The sequence below is a fragment of the Pipistrellus kuhlii genome, unplaced genomic scaffold (genome assembly GCF_014108245.1).
Source record: "Pipistrellus kuhlii isolate mPipKuh1 unplaced genomic scaffold, mPipKuh1.p scaffold_m20_p_8, whole genome shotgun sequence".
Taxonomy (NCBI): domain Eukaryota; kingdom Metazoa; phylum Chordata; class Mammalia; order Chiroptera; family Vespertilionidae; genus Pipistrellus; species Pipistrellus kuhlii.
In genome coordinates, this window is record NW_023425584.1 from 33826487 (window position 1) to 33851875 (window position 25389).

General features: G+C 43.8%; 2 protein-coding genes across 8 annotated transcripts in view; one reads left to right on the forward strand and one right to left on the reverse strand.

Annotated features, from left to right (window-relative positions):
- UIMC1 (ubiquitin interaction motif containing 1) overlaps positions 1 to 1333 on the reverse strand; it is a 70274-nt gene extending 68941 nt beyond the window's left edge. The window contains exon 1 of the mRNA XM_045576782.1: positions 1227 to 1333. The gene's annotated coding sequence lies outside the window, so the exon portion shown is untranslated. The remainder of the gene's footprint in view (positions 1 to 1226) is intronic.
- A 1-nt stretch (position 1334) lies between these two features.
- ZNF346 (zinc finger protein 346) lies at positions 1335 to 23718 on the forward strand. 7 transcript variants are annotated; one of them, XM_036425274.2, is made up of 7 exons: positions 1335 to 1665; positions 3922 to 4025; positions 5260 to 5352; positions 9124 to 9268; positions 12971 to 13201; positions 17613 to 17706; positions 20669 to 23718. In XM_036425274.2, the coding sequence occupies exons 1-7, from the start codon at positions 1491 to 1493 to the stop codon at positions 20712 to 20714; spliced, it is 888 nt and encodes a 295-aa protein (XP_036281167.1). In that variant the 5' UTR covers positions 1335 to 1490; the 3' UTR covers positions 20715 to 23718. The 7 variants fall into 7 exon arrangements, with proteins under 7 accessions (XP_036281167.1, XP_036281166.1, XP_045432743.1 ...); XM_036425273.2 differs by having other exon boundaries at positions 1491 to 1665; positions 12971 to 13200; positions 17609 to 17706; XM_045576787.1 differs by having other exon boundaries at positions 1491 to 1665; positions 13019 to 13201.
- The last annotated feature ends 1671 nt before the right edge of the window (positions 23719 to 25389 follow it).

Sequence of the window (25389 nt, forward strand, 5' to 3'; positions counted from 1 at the left end):
CTATCACTCCAACATACAAGATGGCTGCCCCCATGTGGTCAAAGACCCTCCCCCATGTGGACACCAGATGACCAGCACAAGATGGCCTGCAGGAGAAGGCAGTTTAGAGGGACCAGGCCTGCAAGGGAGGGCAGTTGGGGGTGATCAAGCCTGCAGGGGAGGACAGTTAGGGGTTACCAGGCTGGCAGAGGAGGGAAATTGGGGCAAACAGGCTGGCAGGGGAGCAGTTAGACATCAATCAGGCTGGCATGGGAGTTGTTAGGGGGTGATCAGGCTGGCAGGCAGAAGCAGTTAGGGGAAATCAGGAAGGCAGGCAGGTGAGCAGTTGGGAGTCAGCAGTCCTGGATTGTGAGAGGGATGTCCCACTGCCAGTTAGACATCCCTCAAGGGGTCCCAGATTGGAGAGGGTGCAGGCTGGGGTGAGGGACACTCCCCCCCCCCCCCCTTGCACAAATTTCAAGCACCAGGCCTCCGGTAAAAAATAAAAGACCTAGAAACTGAAACTTACTGAGAGGCTTCCTGGAAGTGAGCCACTAAGGCCAGCTGGGTGATTTTGGCTTTTTGAAGGGATAAAAAGGTGTTTGGAGAGCCCTAGAAGGTTTGGCTCAGTGGATAGAGCATTGGCCTCTGGACCAAAGGATCTCAGGTTCAATTCCAGTCAAGGGCAAGCACCTTGGTTGCAGGCTTCTTCCCAGCCCGGGCCCTGGTTGGGGCTCATACAGGAAGCAACAGATTGATGTGTTTCTCTCACATCAATATTTCTCTCTGTCTTTCCCTCTCCCTAAAAACCAATGGAAAAATATGCTTGGGTGAGGATTAAAAAAAAAAAAAAAAAAAAAAGTGTTGGAGAATTGGAGCACCTGGGTGTCATGATAGGGCTTGTTTCAGGAGGATCACTGGGGCTGCTGTGCTTAGAATACCTGAAGAGCAAAGGAAGGGACCAGAGCACTTCCCAGCAATAACCTTGGCAAGAGATTGTGGTTCTTACAGAATTATGAGTTTGTCAGGAAAGGAGTTTAAGGAGAGGTCTTGCTGGGGGTTAACAGTTGGAACTCAAAAGGTATTTAATCGCGGAGATGGAGTTTCCTCTATCGCTAACTTACTAGTAGTGAGCTCAAGTAAACCACTTCTAGGTTCTGAGCCTCAGTTTCCCTACCAGCGAAATGGGGACAATACTCCCACATCACAGGGCCTTCACGAGAACGAAATAAGTGTCAAAGGCTGACCGTGTGCAAAGTGAGACCCCCGATCCAAGGACCGCACGAGCCGTCCAGCAAGGAGAGAGCCGCTGAATTGTGGACCGACTTCCGAGTCAGTAGCAGGGGACCCGAGATCCCCAGCAGTCACCCGGCAAAAGGACCGTCGGGGCGGAACCGCAACGCGATTTGCGGCTCCCAACCTCGCGAGATTTGTTAGCCGGGCCAAGTCACCCGTCCAGCCTCATCTCGCGAGGCCCCGGCCCTGCCGGCAGATCTGGGATTCCAGGGAAGATGGAGTACCCCGCGTTGGGCACCGTGCAGGCCACGGACAGCGGAGGGGTCCAGCCATACCACAGCTCGGGGGAGCCGGAGGGTCGGGAGCCGGACGGGCTGCGCTTCGACCGCGAGAGGGCGTGCCGCCTGTGGGAAGCGGTGTCCGGGGCCCAGCCCCTGGGGAGGGAGGAAGGTGAGTGAGAGAGGGAGGGCGGGGGTCTCAGAGGAAGGAGTCCCCTTGCCCGCCTGCCCCCGGAGCGAGAGCGGCGGAAGCGCGAGGCTGGAATGCGGGCCAGCCCCCGTCTGTACGGTCCCACCCCTTGCGTGACGCAGCCCGGGACTCCCCAGCTCATGCAAACCAGGGGCCGGGGCCCAGGCCCCGGGCCTCGCAGGCCCGCTGCGGAAAATCAAGGCTCCCGCGTGCATATGGTCAAGGGCCATCTCACGCTCAGGCCGCGGGTGTTTCTGCCCGGCCTTTCTCACCCACCAGAGTGCAGCTCTTCCCTGGCTCGTGGACTGTAGTCCCTATCCACACCTTCTGTGAGACCTACAGAACAATCCCGCCAGACTTTTAGCTAACTCACCATTTCTCCCCGATTCTCAATCGCCCCAGTCTCCAGGCTCCCCCACCCATCATGTGTCTAGCCTCCTTTCTCTCATGCCCCAATTTCCAAGGCCTCTAGAAGGCTTTCTTTATACCCCCATGTTCCTGCTGGTGGTGATGGATGGAGTCCTGGCTCACCCCCATTTGTAGTTGCCTGGTCTCTACCCTTTTCTGAGATGGAGGCCAGGAATCTGAGAAAGAAGCTTTCCAGCTTGCTCTGCATTTTACTTAGCAGTGGGTAAGATGGACATCGAGGAGATGGAAAACGCTGGCCTGACCTGGTTGTGTGACCCACTTAACAGTCCTTAGAAAAGCTAGCTGCTTAACTACCCAAAAGAACACAAGCTGTCAGGGCTTCTGTGCTAAATCCTGTCAAGTAATCTGCGGGGCAATCAGATTGCTCTAATGGTTTGTGCTTGCTGAATAGACAAATCTTGAAAAGTTCAGTATGTTTACCTGTGAATTGATGCCCGCTGGGATAAAATGGAATTTTTTAAAAATATTTTTTTATCGATTTCAGAGAGGAAGGGAGAGGGAGAGAGAGATGGAAACATCAGTGATGAGAGAATCATTGATTGGCTGCCTTCCCCTCGCCCCCATGCTCCCTACTGGGGATCAAGCCTGCAACCCTGGCATGTGCCCTTGACTGGAATCGAACTCGGGACCTTCTATCACAGCCAAGGACTGTCTGTTTCAGTTTGGGGTGGTACACAGACCTATACCCTCGTGTGTGTGTGTGTGTGTGTGTGTGTGTGTGTGTGTGTGTGTATTTCTCCAGTTTAAAAACTAGTCTAGACTGATTCCTAAGTTATTATGTACAAATTTGTGCCCTTCCTCCCCCACCCCCAACCCCACAATTTTTATTTCAATAATTTCACAAATGCCTGCTCTATTCACTGATGCCTGCTCTATTTCAAGACTGTTTGGGTGTCAGAGGTGAGGAAAAACTGTTCTTGCTCTGAAGTGGCTTATAGTCTGGTCCAGGAAGCAGACACCACAGCAGTTTTATTATAATATAGTGAAGAGGAATGCCTAAGAGTTGGGTGCACACAAGAAGAGGAAGTGACCTTTTTCCTCAGAGCACATAGGACACAGCGACTGTGCGTTGAAAAGTGAACTGTCTCTATGTGTGTATGAATGTACAGTGTCACACCAGTTCATTTCCCTAGTCTCCACACCCCTACAATATTTATATCAGATCTAGGTAGATAACTATAACAACAGTTTCTACTCACATTGTTTTTTTCTCTTTGCACTTTCATTGAGTTATAATTTATATGTATCATAAAATTCATCCATTGTAATTATGCCAGGAATTGGACTGTGACCACCTGGTTTGTAGATTGATGCTCAACCACAGAGCTGCGCCAGCTGGGCCATTTTTAATTTTTTGAGGACCCTCCATATTGTTTTCCATGGTGGTGGCACCAATCTGCATTCCTACCAGCAGTACACGAGGGTTCCCTTTTCTCAACATCTTCACCAACACTTGTTTGTTGATTTACTAATGATAGCCATTCTGACAAGTGTGAGGGAATATTTTAAAAAGAATGTTCTGGCTCGGCAGGGTATCTCAGTGGTTGATCATGGACCTATCGACCAGGAGGTCACATTTTAATTTCAGTTAGTCACATGACTGGGTTGCAGGCTCAATGCCCAGTAATAGTATACATGGTACGAGAACATAGCATGAATTATGAAAGCAGTAGGGAAAGAGTGACTGAGGTTTGTCAAGATATAATAGTATGGCATTCCATTACTCAGTGCCTGCATTTGAGGCAGGGTTCAAAAACAATGCTATTGAAGCAGATTTTTAACTCACAGATTTTATTTTCCTCTCTATAGTGGAGCATATGATCCAGAAGAACCAGTGTCTCTTCACCAACACCCAGTGTAAGGTTTGCTGCGCCTTGCTCATTTCAGACTCTCAGAAGCTGGCACACTACCAGGTATGCCATAGTACCTTTAGAACTGCTCTACTTTCCAGACCTAACTCCAAGCCCCCACTTCTCCCGACTTGCACTGTGAAAGGTAATTCCTTTTTAGCCACCCAGATGTTGCCTCCATGCATGTTGACTGTAACTTGAAGACTGATTTAATTTTCCCAAGTCCCATTTCTCTCATCTAAATCAGAATCATTATACAGTAGGTCCTTGGGTTACATTGGAGATCTGTTCCTACAGTGCAACGTAACGTGATTTTAGTGAGAACCCACCTACATAAGCACCTATGTCACTCACGTGGAGCACGTACACAGCAGTAATGAAGTAAAACAGTAAAAAAAATTTAAAAGAACAATAACTCCTGACCTTTACTTGTGGTAAATAAATAAAGCACATATGTACATATGTCAAAATGACGGAACTTTTTTTTTTTAATAAATAAATGAGATATGGCGACATAACCACGAAATGATGTACGTTGAATCTGACATAACCCAAGGGCTGCCTGTACTTATATCTTCCATTGTAGCTTGTACAGTAGAAAGTAAGAACTTTGGCTTTAAATAGACCAGAGTTTGAATCACAGCTCTGCTACTCATCTTGGGCAAGAATCCTCGTATCTTCAGTCTCTGTTTCCTCATAAGATAGAGATGATGCCCTACCTGGTTTGGCTTAATGGATAGAGTGTCGGCCCACAGACCAAAGGGTCTCAGGTTTGATTCCGGTCAAGGGCATGTACCTACTGTGTTTCCCCAAAAATAAGACATCCTCCGAAAATAAGACCTAGCGCATGGAAAGATAAGAAATCCCCTGAAAATAAGACCTAGTGCAACTTTGGGAGAAAAAATTAATATAAGACACTGTCTTATTTTCGGGGAAACAGGGTAGGTTGTAGGCTCAGTCCCCGTGGGGAAGGCAACCAATCGATGTGTCACTCTCACATCAGTGTTTGTCTCTTTGTCTCTCCCCGCCCCCTTCCACGCTGTCTAAAAAACAACAAAACAAAAACAAGATGGAGATGATGATAATTTTCTCATAGGTTGTTGTGAAGATTAGATTTGACTGCATGTAAAGTGCCTTGAGCAGAGTGGGAACTCAAAAGGCTAGGTTTCTTCCCACACCCTCTCCTGCTTAAATGTTTTATGAGGATGAATCAGGTGAAAATCTAGTAAGTGTTTTGAGTTCCTTAGATATGAATTGGTATTTGACTATCTTTGATCTTTTTCCTGGGTTTTTACAGAGCAAAAAACATGCCAACAAAGTGAAGAGGTACCTAGCAATTCATGGAATGGAGACATTAAAGGGGGAAATGAAGAGGCTAGACTCAGATCAGGTAATCCAGCTGCCATGTTGATACTGCTTGCTTCCTGATGAAGCCTGCAGACAGGTTGGTGTGGTAAAAAGAGCATGGGCTTTGAGTCTGACTTGACTTTAAATTCCAGCCCTGTCGTTTCTCTGAGCCTTGATTTCTTCCTTTATCAAAAAGAGAATGCTAATATCAATTATGTTTTAGGATTTTCCAAACTAAAATGAGGGAAAGAAAAAGACCCCACACAGAGCCTGGCACATAGCAGGAGCTTAGTAAATGGAGCCGTTGCTGTGTATTACCACCCAGTGGTTTGATGGAGTAGAACAAGAAGCTGCCCATTCACTACTTAAGGAAACAAAGTAGAAGGAGGCCAGGCTGCTTTCTTGAGATCAGCGAAAAGAGCTGAACTCAGCACTTGAATGTTTTGAGTCAATAATTGGTAGGAACACCTTATCAGATGCCTGCTCTGATAGAGATATAAACACATTTGCTTTTTGGCTTAGAAATAATGTGGGAATTATGCTGAAACAACCCAAAGTCCTCAGGGATATTATAATTTTTGTTCCATAGGAGGCTGTGCAAACATCATGGGATAAGAAACTAGCACTAACTCTACAACTTACTAGTTAGGTGACTTTAGGTAAATCATTTAACCTCTGTGTACTTTATTCATAAAATGGAGATAGTAATTTCTATCTCTTAAGGGTACCATAAGGTAAAATTTCAATTTCTAGTGTATACCCAGTGAATATAAAAACTATGCCTCCTATTATAGATTTGGAAGTGCCATGCTCATCCCTTCTCCAATTTACTAGACCAGTGGTCGGCAAACATGTGGCTCTACAGCTGCAGTTTGCCGCTCTGTTGACTAATGAGTTTGCCGATCACTACACTAGACTGATCCCCTACTTGCCCTTCTTATAATTTAGAATTCTGAAAGTCAGGATCTAACCAATGCTACCCCAAAGAGTTCAATAAAAATTAAAAGTAGCTCAGCCTGCCGAAACCAGTTTGGCTCAGTGGTAGAGCGTTGGTCTGTGGACTGAAAGGTCCCAGGTTCGATTCCGGTCAAGGGCATGTACATTGGTTGCGGGCACATCCCCGGTAGGGGGTGTGCAAAAGACAGCTGGTCAATGTTTCTCTCTCATCGACATTTCTAGCTCTCTATCTCTCTCCCTTCCTCTCTGTAAAAAAATCAATAAAAATATATTTTAAAAAATAAATAAAAGTAGCTCAGCTGGCATGGCTCAGTGGTTGTGCATCAACCTATGAACCAGAAAGTCAAGCTTCAATTCCTGGTCAGGGCATATGCCTGGATTGCAGGCTGGAACTCCAGTGTGGGACATGCAGGAGGCAGCCAATCAATGATCCCCTCTCATCATTGATGTTTCTATCTCTCATTCTCCCTCTCTAAAATTAATAAAAAATAACACTTTTTAAAATAATAATAATAAATTGCCTTGGCCAATGTGGCTTAGTTGGTGGGGTGTCATCTCATGCCCTGAAGGGATTCTGGTTCAATTCTCAGTCGGAGCACGTGCCTGAGTTGCATGCTCCATCCCCATTAGGGAGCATACAAGAGATACCTGAAAGATGTCCCCTCTCACATTGATATTTCTCTCTCCCTCTCTTTTCCTCTCTCTCTTAAAAATCAATACACATTTTTTCTTTAAAAAAAAAAAAAAAAAGGGGGGCCCGACTAGTGTGGCTTAGTGGTTAAGCATGTATCAATGAACCTGTAGGTTATCGTTCGAATCCTGGTCAGGGAACATGCCTGGATTGCATGTTCGATCCCCAGAAAGGGGCATGTAGGAAGCAGCTGATCGGTGGTTCTCATATCTCTCTCTCCCTCTCACTTCTTCTCTCTGAAATGAATAAGACTTTTTTTTAAAAAAAAAAAAAAAGAAAAAGAAAATGAAGCTCAACTCCGTGACCCTGAGCAAGTCACTTCACCGCTTTGTATTTCAGTTCCTTCAACTCAGGGTGGTCCAGTAGTTTCAAACAAGGTCACAGGCTCCTACCCCTACCCCAATTAAAGAATTATTCAGCCCAAAATATTAATAGTGCCAAGGTTTAAAATGTTGTCTTGCCCTAGCTAATTTTGCTCAGTGGATAGAGTGTCCCAGGTTCAATTCTGGTCAAGGATACGTACGTTGGTTGCAGGCTCTTCCCCTGCCCCAGCCCTAGTTGGGCTTATGCAGGAGGCAAATATTCTATGTGTTTCTCTCAAATCAATGTTTCTCTGTGTCTTTCCCTCTCTCTCTCACTCTCCCTAAAAAGTAATGGAAAATATCCTTGAAAAGGATTAAACAAATAATAATAATCCTATGTAATAAAAGGCTAATGTGCAAATCAACCAAATAGCAGAATGTTGGGTCTCTATGACGCACACTGACCATCGGGGGCAGACATTCAATGCAGGAGCTCCCCTTAGTGGTCAGTGTGCTCCCATGAGGAGAGCACTGCTCAGCCAGAAGCCCTGAGCCAGGCTCAAGACTGGCGAGCAAAGCAGTGGTGGCGGGAGCCTCTGTTGTCTTCGTGGCAGCACTAAAGATGTCGGACTGCTGACTTAGAGGAGCAGGCCTAAGCCTGCAATTGGACATCTCCTGAGGGCTCCCAGAATGTAAGAGGGTGCAGGCTGGGCTGAGGGACCCCTCCAACTGAGTGCACATATTCTGTGCACTAGGCCTCTAGTAATAAAAATAAAATACTGTCTTGCCCTGACCAGTGTGGCCTGGTGGTTAGAGTGTCGACCCAAACACCAAAGGGTCACAGGTTTGATTCCCAGTCAAGGGCAGGTACCTGGGTTGCAGGTTGTGTCCCTGGTCTCAACATTTGAGAGGCAACCAATTAATGTCTCTTTCACATCAGTGTTTCTCCTCTCTCTCCTCCTCCCTTCCACTTTCTCTAAAAAGCAATGGGAAAATATCCTCAGGTGAGGATTAACATAAATAAATAAATAAATAATAAATAAATAAAATGCTGTATTGCCTGGTAGTTCAGTTGGTTAGAGTGTAGTCCCAATACGCCAAGGTTGCGGGTTTGATTTCCAATCAAGGCACATACAAGAATCAACCAATGAATGCATAAATAGGTGGAATAGCAAATGATTCTCTCTTTCTCCCCCTTTCTTTCTTCCTCTCCCTCTTCCTCTCTAAAATCAATAAGTAAAAAATTTTAAAAATACAATGATCTGCTAGTACTTGTTCAATAAACTCTGAGCCTCTGCTGTGTGCCAGACTCCAACAGACTGCTAAGGATAGGAGACAAAATCAAACAGACTATGCCGTCCATGTTGAAGTTTAGTTCACAGAAAAGTCTCCCAAGCTATTATGCTGTCAGCTTAGGGTTACAAGTGGCATGCTAAAGAGGTCTGTTTCATGCACTCTGGGAGTATGGAGGAGGAACAGAATTAATTTTTCCTGGAATAGTCACACAAAGTGCCTTGATAATTGTTGATTGAATAATTTTCTTGAGTAAAAGTCTCCCAGAAGATGTGATATTTAATCTGGGCCTTAAAGGCTAAGTGGACATATGCCAGGCAGAAAAGAAGGAAAGATCGTTCTAGGTAGCAAGAATGATCCACACAAAAAGTAAGAAAGTATCAGAGCGTAAAGCGGGGAATGGTGAGTAGAGCCTGGCATGAGTTAGCTGAAGAAGAATCCAGAAAGGTAGGTTGGGGTAGTGTGCGAACGGGGCCTTGAATACCCATTCTGCTGTGGGCAGTGGGGAACCATTTTAGATATTCTGGCCGGGCAGTGACATGTTCAGACCTGTGTTCTTTCTCCCAACCAGAAGAGCAGCAGAAGCAAAGACAAGAACCAGTGCTGCCCCATCTGTAACATGACCTTTTTCTCCCCTGTCGTGGCCCAGTCGCACTACCTGGGGAAGACCCACGCAAAGAACTTAAAGCTGAAGCAGCAATCCACTAAGGTGGAAGGTACTGGTTTTCCTGAGTAGTGCTATATCGGGACCCCCATCCCCACCCCCATCCTTAGGGCACTAATGCCAGGTGCTCCCAGAAACTCTCACTGGGGCCACAGATTTGAAGAGGTTGAACTGCTTTTGGGAGCCCTTAAAAATCTTAAAGTAGACTCAGCTTCATTGAAATGCAGCCTCAGAGTTGTACCCACCTAACCTCTATGTGGTTGCATCAATTTTTCTCTGTAGAAGTGTCGTAGGCCTGAGCTTTTGTTCTGACTAATAATTCGGGAGTGTCAAAGTCCTTCAGGCCTTGCACACCATGAGAGCATTCTACTTCCTACCTCTCCCACTTAGATTTTTTTCCTCCCAGCATCCATCTGCCCTTATTATCATATATTCCAGGTTGAAAGCTAAAACCTAGTCTTTTTTGTGTGCTCAGTTTATGCCTACTCACTTTAATCTTCAAAGGTGCCTCTTCTCAAGACAGGGACTTGCCTTTCAAAGCTGAATATTTCAGTACTGTCACTATTGTCCCATAAGCTGTGTTTGCAGTGGCTATGAATTCATTCCCAGTATAGTGACTTCTAAAGTAACCTCCTTTATCTTGTCACACTGGGACCCTTGATTTCATCTCATTAACTCCTGACTTTCTGGGATTTTTTAACTTCTGTTAACTAGTTACTCAAGAATAAAAATTCTTTGATCTTTATTTTTTCTTGGTAACTTTAGCTTCTCTCTTCATTTTGGATCAAGAAGTAGATTATACTATCTATAATACTTATTATCCTTTTTTATATTATTGTATTATGAAAACAAGACAACAATGTTTTGGGAGGCTTTGAAGAGTAAAAACAATTCACTTATAATTACACCTTCTCTCACCCAAATCTAGTTATTTGTGCTATAAACCTAAATAACTTTGAACTCACAGATGCCCAGGTTTAAATCCTAGGGCTATTTACCATCCTTATTATTTGACTTCTTCATGCCTGAGTTTCCTCACCTTCATAGGTTGTGAGGATGAAATAATATATATGGAACCTAGGACATAACAGATGCCCAGTAAATGACAGCTGCTATTTTTAAGAGAGCCAGTGAGTGGCATTTCCCACAACAAATGCAGTAGTTGAACAGGCAAACACCACCTGGAACCTATTACTACTAATAATTGCTTTTGGTAAAGTCAGTGTTGGCACCATTCATGGCAACAAAAAAATACTAAACATTAGGCCAAGAAAAACCAGCTTAGGAACAGAACTTTATAAGATCACTCACTTATCTTTATATGGACTTACCTGTCCATAAATAGGGAAATTCCCTGGAATATATCTAGTACCAAGGATTCCATATTCTGGAAGTTATTTTCCATATCCACTTTTGGCCTTTGCCACATGCATATATGTCTTTTTATATAGTTGTAATTGTCATACATGTATCCTGCTTTTACTTTTAGTTTAAGCACATTTTCCTGTTATCATATAAGTTTATTAATATATTTCTAAAAGTGATATAAGCACGTTGTAAAAAATATGGAAAATATTGATAAGTGGGGGGAAAAGTACCCATAATTTTACCATTCAAAGGTAACCATTGTTAACATTTTATAATACTGTTTCTCCTGTTATCTTTTGCTCTGTGTGTGTGTGTGTGTGTGTGTCTGCTTTATGTGTATCTAAATTGAATCCATGTATATGAACATATAAACATATAATACTCTAAATAATCTTGTTTTTATGAAAATGATGCATACTCATTATAAATAAATCTAGTTCAAACGATGCAAAAGGTACAAAGAAAAAAGTAAACTTTCACCCAAATCCTACCACCAAGAGAAAAATACTGTTAATATGTGACTTTCAAAATACCAGAATACACATATAAACTGTGTATGTGTCTTTTCACAATAATATAATTATATATTGTGCGTCCAGTTTTCTTTTATACTCTTCATTTAAATTTAACATTTGTATTTCCTCATGTTATTAAAAACTATTTTATAAACATTTTTAATGACTAGAAGGCATCTCATCATATCACATTCAACCATTCCTCTAATGTTTTTCCCTCTCCCCTTCTTGGTATTTTAAATAACTCTATATAACAAATATCCATATAGAATACTTTTTCCATATTTCAAGCTGTTTCTTGAGGGAAGACTCCCATAGGTCTAATTTTTATTGGATGTCCACTAAGTAGTTCCTTTAACTTTACTTAAGCATTTGCCTCTGATGCTTTTCTTCAGTACCTTTTAAAAAATGACATTTATAACAACCATTATCTCTTTTCTGATGTCAAAAATCTACATTCATTGTAGAAAAGTTGGAAAATACTGAAAAGCCCTTTTGCTTTATGCTTTTGGTCTTTTAATATATATCACCAATATGTTTTGTTGCTTTACAGAATTGAGGACATAGAAACAAATTTCTGTATAACCTTTTCTTTTTAACTCAGTACCACATGCTGAATATTTTCTCATACTATTAAATATTCTGTAACATGTATATTACTTTTCAAGTAACTTGCTGAAACAATGACCAGGAAAAATGAATGGCCTGAGAAATTGAGATTTCCTATCCTGGAAAACAACTGTGGGAAAAGCCAGTAAGTTTTCTTCTGGTTTGCTAAAAATCCTTAAAATTTCCCACATTGAAGTGGTACCAAGATGAAAGAGCCCCTCAGACATCTGTGAGTACTGCTGAGCCCCACCCCTCCACCATCAGTGGAGGTTCTAGCCCATATTTGTAAAGCAGTGGTTACTAGATCCACACCATTCCAGCCACGTGGACTCATTAGTGAGTTATGGCATCCACTTTATTAAGGCAGCTGCGTGGCCTGCAGTCAGCATTTGGACATCTCTTGATTCACAGGAGGCTTACACATATATCCAATTCCAGGCTCTGTTTAACAGAATTCACTAACCAACGCCAGGGATTTTTTCTGAAGGTGAAAGCATGCACTGTAGCCTTCAGGTCCCCTTGCCACACTCTGGAAGCCTGGCAGAGCAAAGAGGGCATGGTGTCTAGGATCACACAGACCTTGGTTCCACTCACTAGCTGGGTGGTCTTGGACAAGTCATTTGCCCTGTGAGCCCTAATATTTCTCTGTAGTGCAGCAAAATGATATATACCTCATGGAGTAGTTCTGAGGACCAAGGGAGGAAATACATGTACAGAGCACATAATGACTAGTAAATGTCAGTGTCATCCTCTTCTCTCCCCACCTTACCCCAGAAAGAAGTGTGCAAAAAGCCTCCCAGGATAGCTGCCTTTTGTAAATGACCCTGTAAGCCCTTAGACCCTCAGTCTCTACATTTGCACATTGCCTCCCAGCTCTGTAACTGGAGTATTGAGGATGGGAATAAAACACCCACTTACAGTGAAGTTCTGGGGATTTCTGAAGGATAAAAAGACTGCAAGCATGTACATCTCTAGTCTGTTGTCATTTACAACTTGATAGTAGAAGTGCAGAACCTCCTCAGAATGTGAGAAAATCAGGTTTCATGTTCCTAAAGTAGTTAAAGCTATTGAACAGAGTAGCTCCCCCACATCTCTGCAGTTTTCTTAATCAGAGAAGGTTTTCACTGTGTGATTCATCCTGGCAGGGCTCCCTGTGCAAGCGTGATTAACTAGTTACCAGCCTTCATTTGCATTCAGTATACTCAAAAGCCTGGCACCTTCTGGGTTTTTTCATTGTTTCTGTTTGAACTCTCTCACTGCAGCTCTGTCGAAACGCCTTACAAACCCTTTCCTTGTGGCCTCCACCTTAGCCTTACACCAGAATAGAGAGATGATAGACCCAGACAAGTTCTGCAGCCTCTGCCACGCAACTTTCAACGACCCTGCCATGGCTCAACAACATTATGAGGGCAAGAAACACAGGAAACAGGAGACCAAGCTCAAACTCATGGCACACTATGGACGGCTGGCAGACCCTGCTGTCACCGACTCAGGTAAGGGAGCCCTGCTCACACATAGCTCACACCCATAGTTGAATCAGAGCTGGACCGCTAGGCTATGCTTTTTCTCCTTAAGTCTCTTAGGGCAGACATGGCAAACTGAAATGCCTGCAGAAGCCAGATAGGAAATTTAAATAAGGGAAAGAGCCTGGAGGTGATAGGTCAGCTAAAAAAGTGCATGCCTGGCTGAGTCAGCTCTAGCCAATTATTTACCAGTTTTTCACAAGAATCTAGAAGCCAGATTTGAATAAGAATTCTTATTTTTAAATGTGCAACTAAATTTTTAAAATGTTAAGTCCTGTGAGATTTGGGCCAGGGGCCACCAGGGGCAACTTCTGATTTAAACTCCCTGTCATCCACATGTTTTGTGTGAAGGTCTCAGCTATTTCTGTCAGATTTTAGAGTGTCCTCAGGGCCCCTCCTTTCTCAGCAGTTGAGGCTTAACTGTATTCCGAGGATAACGTGATGAAAACCATTCTGACTGAGAATATTAGCTGCTTCCCTGACCTCAAGGTGCTCACTCATCAGCATCCCAGGAGTGAGCATTCACAAAAAGTTAGAAGCCCTTCCCATAACAGTAATTACTCACTGCCTATCGAAAGGGAGGGGAAGAGAAGAGAGATTAATTTTTCACTCAGCCAGTCATCATTTATTGAGCACCCACTGTGTTTCTTCATTGAGGTACAGTACTGACCAACACTGGCACAATTCCTGTCTCATGGAGCCGATGTGAACTTTTGTGTTGGTCCGCAGGGTTTTCTCCCTGGGCCATGGAGATCCAGCACCAGATAGTCAGTACTTGTGTTTGCATTCCACTTGAGGCCCCATGGCATCCAGCTACCAACAACTTGGCCTCAGGGAAACTGATTCTCAGAGCCATCTGGGCTCTTCCCACAGTGCTGAAGAGATGAACATATAGTTGTCTTAGATGTTCCAGACCACATATAGGCAAGGGGAGGGATCCTGGCTCTCTAACAAACCTCCAAACCCGAAAGCACCATGCAGCACAGGCTGTCCTTGGGCAATACTGACACAAATGAGAAGGGTGCAAAGCAGTGACTATGAAGCAAAGTGGGCAGCTCTTTAGCGGGGTGCCGAGGATTGCTCCACCAATGCCATTGAAGGACCCTGCTTTACAAACCTGTTTTAAATTGGAGCCCTTGACCATATGGGTCAGTTGGTTGGGCATTGTGCCCATGCACCAAAAGGTTGCTGGTTTGGTTCCCCAGTCAGGGTTCATGTCTGGGTGGTGTATAGGAGGCAGCCAATCAATGTTCCACACTCACATTAATGTTTCTCTTTCTCCTTCTCCCTTCCTCTCTCACTAAAAATCAATTTTAAAAAAATTTTAAAGACTTAATTTGAAATGGATTGCTGATATTTACTTACCATTCCCACATACAGGCAGTACCTTCCCCTTTAATAGGATCAGTATCATGTTGAGGAATTTGGAAACCTTAGGTCCAAGTTCCTTATAATCCCACTTCATGACATACCAAACCAGATTTGAGTATTTTGGTCTGTAATTGATAGGAATATAGCATCCAGCTAGCATTTAAATATATTTTATTGCCGAAACCGATTTGGCTCACTGGATAGAGCGTCGGTCTGCGGACTAAAAGGTCCCAGGTTCGATTCCGGTCAAGGGCATGTACATTGGTTACGGGCACAACCCCAATAGGTTGATGTTTCTCTCTCGTCGATGTTTCTAGCTCTCTATCCCTCTCTCTTCTTTTCTGTGGAAAATCAATCAAATATATTTTAAATAAATAAATAAATAAATAAATTTTATTGATTTTTTACAGAGAGGAAGAGAGAGGGATAGAGAGTTAGAAACATCAATGAGAGAGAATCATCGATCAGCTGCCTCTTACACACCCTCTACTGGGGATGTGCCCAAAACCAAGGTACATGCCCTTGACTGGAATCATTGAACCCAGGACCTTTCAGGCTGTAGGCCAATGCTCTATCCATTAAGCCAAACCAGTTTCGGCCAGACCTATCTTTTGATATTACTGAATTGTGCACTTAAAGTGGTTTGGATGGTAAATTTCCTATTGTATTTAACCACAATTAAAAATAAAATAATAGCCCTAGCTGGTTGGCTCAATGAATAGAGCATCTGCCTGTGGACTGAAGGGTCCCAAGTTCAATTCTGGTCAAGGGCATGTGCCGGGTTGCGGGTTCAACTTCTAGTAGGAGCATGCAAGAGACAGCCAATCAGTGATTCTCTCTCATCACTGTTTCTATCTCTCCCTTTCCCTTCCTCTCTGAAATCAATAAAAAATATATTTTTTAAAAATAAAATAATAAGGAAATAAAAAGAAGGAAAAAGTTGCACCCTCTGGAATGCCACTATTAATAATGGAAGTCAAACAGGTGTTAGCAAGAGAAGGAGCCACCAGAGGACAGAAAACAAGAGTGCACATGCTGAAAGCCATGGGCTGGGCAGGAGATGTTGAAGAAGGGAAGAGTCACCAGTTCTCTCAGGAGCTGTTGAAAGCTCAAATACGATGAGTCCTCACAAGCATCCATGTTGTCCATTAAATTTAGATATAAGGAAGCCACCATTGGCCTTGGAAAGGGTGTGCACATGCACATGTGTGCGTGTGCACGTGAAGAAGGCTTAGCAGTAAAAAGATGGAGATATAGGTACTTTCCCACATAAGATGTTCAAAAACCAGCTCTTGTGACTTATGTTTTATGAAATTACATGGGCAAACCAAAATATCAAACTTGTAAAATGAAAAACAGATGATAATTACTGGACAAATACTGTTGTTTTTTTAGAGCATCGATGAATTCTGCAATTCCCCAAATGACAATTTTAACTCTTAATTATTTTTTTAATCCTCACCTGAGGACATGATTATTTATTTATTTATTTATTTATTTTAGAGAGAAGGAAATGGGGAAGGGGTGGGGAGGGAGAGAAACATCGATGTGAGAAACATTGGATCACTTGCCTTCCTTACACAACCTGACTTGGGACTGAACCCGAAATCTAGGCATTTATTCAGACCTTGAATTGAACCCACAACCTTTTGGTGTACACTTCAACCAAATGAGTCACACAGACAGAGCTCAAATAACCATTTTGAATCTAGTTTACGGATGAGTAGATAGTGTGTTGAGGTCTTGTCCCTCACAAAGGAGATAGAAGAGTTTAGAGACATATGAAGAATGGGGGCTTCATGACCAGAGGGAAAATCCCAGGTCAACGACTTAACTTTCCTGGGCCTGGTTCCTGATTTGAAAAATGGAGATAACCACCTATCTTGCATTATTGTTGTAAGAATCTAAGGACATATATATCCAAAATTCTGGTGTGGTGCCTAGTACTTAATAGATAATAGGAGTAGGCTATTATAATCTGGGTATCAGTGACTCTTAACCACACCAATCCCAGGTCCCATTCTTGGCCTTGGGGGCAAGGTAGTTCTACTAGTCCATTATGCATCTTTTCCATGTTAGTGTTGAAACATGAATTCTGGCCTTAAATATCTAAAAAGGACCTGAATTCTGATTGTAGGAAGTTTATCCTTAAGTGAAGAAACAAGGGAAACAAACAGAGCTGTAACATTGGCTACCTTATTTGAGTAGAGGAGATTGTTGGTATTCTCAGAAGCTGCAGTTGCCATGAAAGGCTGCTAAAAAGATATTCGCCACCTCTTTACCAGCATGATTCATGGAACCCATAAGAATGTATCTATAGCTGAGACCGGTTTGGCTCAATGGATAGAGTGTCGGCTTGGGGACTGAAGGGACCCAGGTTCGATTCCAGTCAAGGGCATGTACCTTGGTTTCGGGCATATCCCCAGTAGGGGGTGTGCAAGAGGCAGCTGTTCGATGACTCTCTCTCATCAATGTTTCTAGCTCTCTCTCTCTCCCTTCCTCTCTGTACAAAATCAATAAAATATATTTTTAAAAAAAAAAAAAGAATGAATCTATATATATAAAAGGCTAATAAGATAAGTGTCCCTCCTACCATCTGACCAGTCACTATGGCATGCACTGACCACCAGGGGAAAGATGTTCAATGCAGGAGCTGCTGAGCTGCAGTGACATGGCAGCAGCAGTTTTCAGGTGATGCCCCCCAAAACCAGAGAGGAGGGAGCCTGATTCCTTGTGGGGCCGCACGATTCCACCTTCAGCCATGTTGCTAGAGCACTGTCAGCCCCAAATCTGGTTTACTGCACACTTGTGTTTGCATTCCACACTCTGTACAACAGCAACTTTGGCACATAGCATGTGCCCCCTGGGCATTGAGGCCTTTGGGATTCTCATCATGGCCAATCACCTGACCTCATCCCACTAATACATTTGCATGCACTGTCAAAAGCAGCAGTCCCCAGGTCCCTTCTTACTGAATAACTAAGCATCTTGGCTTTTATGTGTGTTTCAGCTGGGAAGGGCTATCCGTGCAAGACATGTAAGATAGTGCTGAACTCCATAGAACAGTACCAAGCTCATGTCAGCGGCTTCAAACACAAGAACCAGTGAGTAATCATTCTTTGAAGTTCAAGGTCTGCAGCAGGAGCTATGGGCTGCTGAATTAGAACAAAGCCAGGTACCCCTTGGCTAAAAGGGAATCCTGACAGCTTTTTCTCAGTCATTAGGTCAGTTAACAGAAAGAAATATCTCCTCTGTAAGTTTTTTCCCATCAGCTTCACCCCCGCTTTCTCCCTTTTTGGTAAAAAAGCATAGACAGTTTCCTTGGTAGTCTCCTCAGAGTACTTGAGGGGAAAAAGAGTACTTGGATTTCCTGGCCTGTAGCAATCTGACTAGAGAAGTCTTTTTTTCTCTGGTCTGAAGACTCTGTGCTTTACTACCATCAATTCTATGGCAAGAGCTCTCTCTACAGGTCAAAGTATTACCAGGTTCTTTCATTTATTAATCAAAGATTTATTGAACACCCTAAGTGGTAGACCCAACAGATCCAACCCCTGCTCTCAAGACCTTACATTCTGATAGGAGACAAAACATAATAACCAATAATTAAAAATCATTATGAGTTCATTTTAAAATATGTATATATTTTATTGTTAATAGTATTACAGATATCTCCCATTTCCCCCCACTCTCCTCCCAGCCCCTACCTGGCCTCCCAGTTTTTCACTACCCTATTACCAGTATCCATGAGCTATTCATATAAGTATATTAGTTCTCTGGTTTATCTCTTCTCATCCTGTGGTAAGTTCTTTGAGGGAAGAGAAGAACAGAGAGTTGGCTGTTCATGGTAATCTTGAAAATGACTAACATTCTTAGAGCACCTGTTCTGTTATAGGCCATATGCCAAGCAGTTTCTCTCTCAGGTAATTCTTAAGCAACCCTTAGAGGAAGGGATTATTATTCTGATTTTATAGAGATAGGCAACCACCATTAAAAGTGAACCTCTTCCTTGCTGATGTGGCTCAGTCGTTGAGCGTCGACCTTTGAACTAGGAGGTCAAAGTTCGATTCCTGGTCAGGGCACATGCCTGGGTTGTGGGCTCAATACCCAGTATGGGGTGTGTAAGAGGCAGCCAATCAGTGATTCTCTCTCATCATTGATATTTCTGTCTCTCCCTCTCTCTTTCTCTCTAAAATCAACAAAAATATAATTTTTTTTAAAAAGTGAACCTGCCAAAACCGGTTTGGCTCAGTGGTAGAGCGTCGGTCTGTGGACTGAAAGGTCCCAGGTTTGATTCCGGTCAGGGGCATGTACGTTGGTTGCGGGCACATCCCCAGTGTGGGGTGTGCAGGAGTCAGTTGGTCGATGTTTCTCATCGACGTTTCTAGCTCTCTATCTCTCTCCCTTCCTCTCTGTAAAAAAAATCAATAAAATATATTTAAAAAAAAATAATAAGTGAACCTATGAGGCAGAGCCATAATTCAAACTGAGGCTTATCTGGCTTACAGCATGCTCCTTCAGGGCATCATGCTGACAGGGAGGTTATAGCACCACGTGAGATGAAGAGGCTAGGGTTTGGCTAGGGAGGGCCCTCATAGTTACATCCTGCCTCTCAGAAAGGAACTGTGTTGTGTGGACAGTGTGCCACAACATGACTTTCTGAGGTAGAAATTATCTCCATTTTATAGATGAGGAAACTGAGTTTCAGGCAAGCAAGTCTGCTGAAATGATAACTTTGACGTCGGTATTTGGTTCTGCATTACTCACAGAGCCAAATGAATTAAAGGTGGTAGAAACAGAATGTTGGAGTAAAAAATGTCCTTGGTCCTCTCTACTCTGCCTTAAGTCTTCTCTCCCTCACTGTAGGAGGTCTTTCTCTTTATTTGTAGATATGTCTTTAACTGGAAGGACTCTTGAGATTTCTCTTAGATATGGACTTGAAATAAGCTCCAGCAACCCAGCCTCAGGCTCTCTCCTGTTTCAGCATGTCTGCAGCTTATGACACCTTGACTGGTGGCAATTTCAGACATTCTGGAGCCAGCCAGAGCCCTGTCCTGAGGCTACCCATACTTGAAAATGCTATTGTTTACTATTTTATTCCTATACTTTGCAGCTGTGTCACCTTGGGCAAGTCAGTAAACCACTCTGAGCCTCCAGTTCCTCTTCTGTAGGAATATAGCTACAATCTCTAATTCAAAACAGTAGCTCTGAATTAGGACCACCCTTTCACACCCCAAGGAAACCTAATGTCAGGTAGGTGAGGTGACTTGCCTCGGATACTTGGAGTTAAACCCAGGTTTCAAACCTCTTTGATTCCAAAGCCCATTCATTTTGCTCTGCCATTTCCAAATGGAGCTCATTATCCCCACCTTCTGGGATGATGTGAGGGTTAGAGATAATGTAGTTCAAGTACCAATAAGGGGAACTGTTAGAGATGAGCTCTTATCCACTCAACAAATATTTATTGACACTTATTTTGTGCCAGGCCTTTTGATTTAGACACTGGGGCTACTGTAGGAATCAAGACCAATGCTGTTCCCTGATCCTTTGGATTCCCCTCTGGTGGTAGAAGCAAACCCATAAATAAGTAAGATATCAGGTGATACTAGGTGACCAGATAGTGGGATGGAGAATGACAGCAGAGCCACTGTAGATTCTGCATGAGGGGGAGAATGGTCATTCTGTACCTTTCAGGTCCCGTGGGCCCTGTAGGCAGAATAAATGGTGTGCTATAGTGGGAAGACATGGACTGGGCTACAATCCTGAATCTATACACCTAAAAACTACTGTGGGCAGGTCTCTTATACTTTCTGAACTTTAGTTTTCTCATATGTAAAATGGAGGTGCTATTTCCCTCCCATCCTTGCAAAATTGCCATGAGGATGAAATAGGATGCTGTATGCAAAGCATCCATTATTGTGCGTAATATGTGTGGCCTCCGTAAAAGAGAGCTGCCTGTTTGTCACTCCAAGGCCCTAGAAGAGCTGTCTACCATTAGAATAAGCAACTGGGGCACCATTGCAACCACCAGAAACTGACCCTGTGCCTCTGTTCCTTCTCATATTACAGATCACCGAAAACAATGGTATCACCTCTGGGCCAGATTCCAATGTAAAGACAACCCATTCGGAAAGACTCAACTGCTTTGGAAGACTAGAGGTGTTTCTGTCCAGCACCCCGGGTTGAACCAGCCATGAGCCAGCCTCCTCCTGACCATGACCATGGTCAGCCCTTGGCTCCCTCTTCCTCCTTTCTTACACAGGCCTGAGGAATAGGCCACAGGCAGCCTCTGATTGATCCAGGCAAATCCACCCATGTTCCTCCCCTTTGGAATGGGCTCTGAAAGTCAGGACAAAGAGGGATTTTTTAGAGGACGTGGGTTCTCACAGGGTAGTAGTTTAGAGGATGGCCTTTCCCCTTCCCTGGCCCTTCTAGGCCATATGTCATGAGGCTTCAGTCCTGTGTTTCCTCTGCAAGTCAGTTTTGGACCACTCCTTGCAGCTAAACAACTGAGTTCTCCTGGGCTCTAGGCATCTCCAATGAAATATGGCACTTTCATGCAGAGCTTGGCCTAGGCAGGAAAGGACAGATGAAAATAGCTGCCACATGGAAGCTTAGAGATAATGTGACACTCACCTCCCCCAAAGATGTGCAGACTTTCCTAAGCCTGGGACCAGATGCTGGCCAGTTGTACAGGTTTCTGTCCACTGTGAAGTCTCCTCCTGGAGCAATGCCGCAGTCCTGGCAGAGTGTTGCTGTCCCTCCTGACCCTCCACAGTTCCTGAATGGTGCTAAGGACCTGCAGCAGCCGGAGACAAGCTAGAGCTGGAGAAGGCCTCAGTACCTAGTGGGATCATGGAAAGGCTCCAGGGGGCCTTTCCTCTGTGTCAGAGGTGTTCTGACCCAGTTCATATGGGAAAGTCCCCATATGCAAGTTTTCTTGATGATTCTCCAGCCAGCCAGCTCAGAGATTCATTGCTGCTCATCGGCCTCCACTAGCCTTTCCTTCCCCACGTGCAGCAGACCACCTGCCCAGGTTGCTGTGGTGCTAACCCTCCCCCATCACCCACCAGGAGATTCCTGGGTACCAGGTAAAGGAAGGAGGGCTGGTACAAGTTTCCACTGAGCAATCAGATGTTCCCCAGACCCCAAACCTAGATTTCTCCAGCTCTGCCATGTCTTATGGCCTGGGACTTCACTGGGAGTATATTTTTTCTTGTGTCTTTCAAGCAGGAATTCTAGGGAGTGGAACCATCAGTGGCCCTCCTTCACTGGGCAAAGAAGCCCCTATTCTGCTCTCAATGCCTCTTCCTCCCACTCCCTATCCCTTGCCTGTGAAATGCCTTTAGTGTTGTGTATGGGTATGTGTTTATGCTCTGTCTCTTGGTTACTGAAGCATCTAAATAAAGAATTTATCCCATGAGCCAGACTGCAACTTAACAGAACTGGGACTTGGGGCCATATTGCCATTGGGTCTAATATGTGTATCTTCATCCCTTACCCTTATCCCATTCATACTCCCACAGTCCTAAATACTGATCTTAGGAGTTAGGACAGAGAGAGGCATCCAAATTGTTTGGGAACTCTGAGGAAGTCTTCACACATGCCCTAAATTCAATATAACCTCATCTACTCATTCACCTTTCCCTGTAACGGAGAGTCTCATGGAGGTCTCGAGAAAGTTTAAACTAGTAGCCTGCTTTGGTTGAGAGGATCATTTTAGCTGCTATGCACAGAAGGAATGTAGGAGAGCAGGAAAGGACACAGACAGAGGTCAAATGGAGCCTTTTTGTGGTTCTTTCCAGGCTAACCCCTTCAGGGCAGAGAACTACCCTTGTTCATCCCCACTTCCCTAATGTACAGAGTGATGTGTCATGAAGTGTTTCCTGGATGGTTGGATGGATGAATGACTATGCATAAGGAGAAATGGTCCTGGTAATTCTTGGAAGAACCTTTTCCATGACCCAGAAATGAGCTGAGGAAGGAGTATGATGGCTTCAGGATTCCTTTGTTTCTGACTATCAGATCTGAGGAAGATGCTCACACAGCTGTAGCTCTAATTCTTCACTCAGCAAATGGTTCTTGAGCACCTGCTTTAGGCCAGCTGGAAAAGACCCTACACAGCCCCAAGTGTGGATTCTCAGCTCTCAGCTTCCAAAGCCCATACTGCCTCAGCGTTTTCCCCAGAACCCCTCTCCCCAACCCAAGATGTCAGAATTGGGCCCATCTAACAAGCAAGGAAGTGAAGGGCAGAGGAATAGTGGGCTGCCACACCATGCCATATTCTTGGCCTGCAGGACCACTCTGGATTCAGGAGTCCTGCCAGCTGTGTGCCCAGCCCGTTGGCATGGGAATACAGGAATGAACACTTTTCTTTGGAGAGCTCACCACTGTTAAAGACCATTATGGCAATGGTCAGAGGGTCATACAGGGTGTTGTGGGAATGCCCAGGATGTAGGCATTAACTCAGCCAAGGATATGAAAAGCTGGAGAAGTTGGGAAACTAGCATTTGATCTGCATAACAACCTTTTGAACCAGATGATGATATTCCATTTTCTAGAAAAGGAACAAGGCTTAGAGAGGTGTGGTGATTTGCCCAAGGCCTTGCCACTAAAACAGCAAAATGGGGAGTGGATCCAGTTGTCCAGATTTCTATTCCAGAATCCTTTCAAACAAGGACCAGAGTCCTTCCCACATGACCCCTTAGCCGGCTTCACCCATCTGGCTGGGTGATTGTCTCAGAGCGAGCAGCCACAAAACAAGTCATACAATGTTCATTAGTTATTTTATGAATATAAAATAAGCTCCCTTATGCGTCTCATAATTTTACTCAAGATTCTCAGTGTATTGGGCTCTAATGAACTGTAAGAAACTTGAAATGGCTAGCTAAAAGGAAATTTACTGATTCACTCAATGAAAAAACTTGGTATAGAGATGGCTAGACCCAGGTTCTGACAGTGTCATTAGTAAGAATTCAATCTCGCCATGCTTTCCTCTGTGTGGCCTCCCTTGGGCAGACTCTGCAGAAGGTGGAAAGATGGCCACTGGCAGCTCAAAGCTTATATCCTGATAGATTAGCAACTGAAATGGGAAGAACATCTTTTTCTATTAGTTCCAAAAGAAATTCTGGGACTGACTCATTAGCCAACTTGTTCCTGTTCCCATCCCTAACCATTCACTGTAGGTAGAGGAAACGGTGCTTTGATTTGGGGCCTGCAAAGCAATGAACACCAAACACAGATGGACTGAAATGGAGAGATGTGTCCCTAAGAGAAGAAAGTATAGGGCTCCCTCCAGACTAAGAGAGAAGATTGATGCAGATGCGAAAAAATAACTTGTCAGCCATACCCAAGTAGTGTCTTTCTTTAACCATTTTTTTTTAAATTTTTATCCTGACTTTTTGAGATACAGGATACATTAAGTAATAATGTGTGCCAATTTTTAGAGTACAGTTTGCTGAGTCCTCACATATGTGTATTTATCTGGGCAGTCACCCTCGGGATCAAAGTACAGAACATTGCCAGCTCCTCAGAAGGTCCCCTTGTTTTTCTCTCTACATAGTATCCCCCAGAGCTGTGATGGGCAAACTGCAGCTCTCAAGCTAAATGCTGCTCTTTGGTCCCTTGAGTGTGGCTCTTCCACAAAATACCACCGCCTGGCGAGTCTATTTTGAAGAAGTAGTATTAGAAGAAGTTTAAGCTTAAAAATTTGGCTCTCAAAAGAAATTTCAATCGTTGTACTGTTGATATTTGGCTCTGTTGACTAATGAGTTTGCCGACCACTGCCCCAGAGGTAAACACTACTTTGACCTCTATCACCATAACTTAGCTCTGCTTGCTCTTGAATTTTATAAGAATGGAGGCATACATCTATTTTTGCTCAATATTATGTCTGTGATTTCATCCATGTTATTGTGTATATCAGAAGTTCATTTTTTTCATGCTGTGTGTTAACTTGTTATATGAATATTCCACAATTTAGCCATTCTACTGTTGATGGACAATTGGATTGTTCCTAGTTTTAAACTATCAATATTATAAATAAAGCTGTTGTGAATCATTTTGTCTGTGTTGTTTAGTGAACATGTGCACGAATATCCCCAGGAGTGGAATTGTTGCATCATTGGTAGGTACATTTTAGCCTAAATACTGCCAAATGGTTTTCCAGAGTTGTTCAACCAACCTACATACCCACCTGGATTATGGGAGAGTTCCACTTATTCCATATCCTTGCTAGGTGGTTCAGTTGGTTGGAGCATCCTACCATACATCAAAAGGTTGTGTGACTACCCCCTGTTGGGGCACACACCCAGTCGGGACACACAAGTAGGCAACCGTTTGATGTTTTTCTCTCACCTTGGTGTTTATCTCCCTTCCTCTTTTTATAAATATCAACAAAAGCAGCCCTAACCAGTTTGGCTTAGTGGATAGTGTTGGCCTACAGAGTCAAGGTTAAATTGTTAAATTGGTTAAAATCAGCTGCCTTTTGCACCACCATCCCCCCTCGGTTTGTGACTGTAACTTGGTTGTAGTCACATACTGAGGGGGGGTGCAGAAGGCAGCTGATTATTGTTTCTCTCTCACCGATGTTTCTAACTCTCCCTCTCTCTTCCTCTCTGTAAAAAAAAATCAATAAAATATATATTAAAAAACAAACAAAAGCATCCTTGAGCCCAGCTGGTGTGGCTCAGTGGTTGAGCCTTGACCCATGAACCAAGAGATCACCAGTTCAGTTTCTGGGCATATGCCCAGGTTGCCAGCTCAATCCCCAGTAGAGGCATGCAGAGACA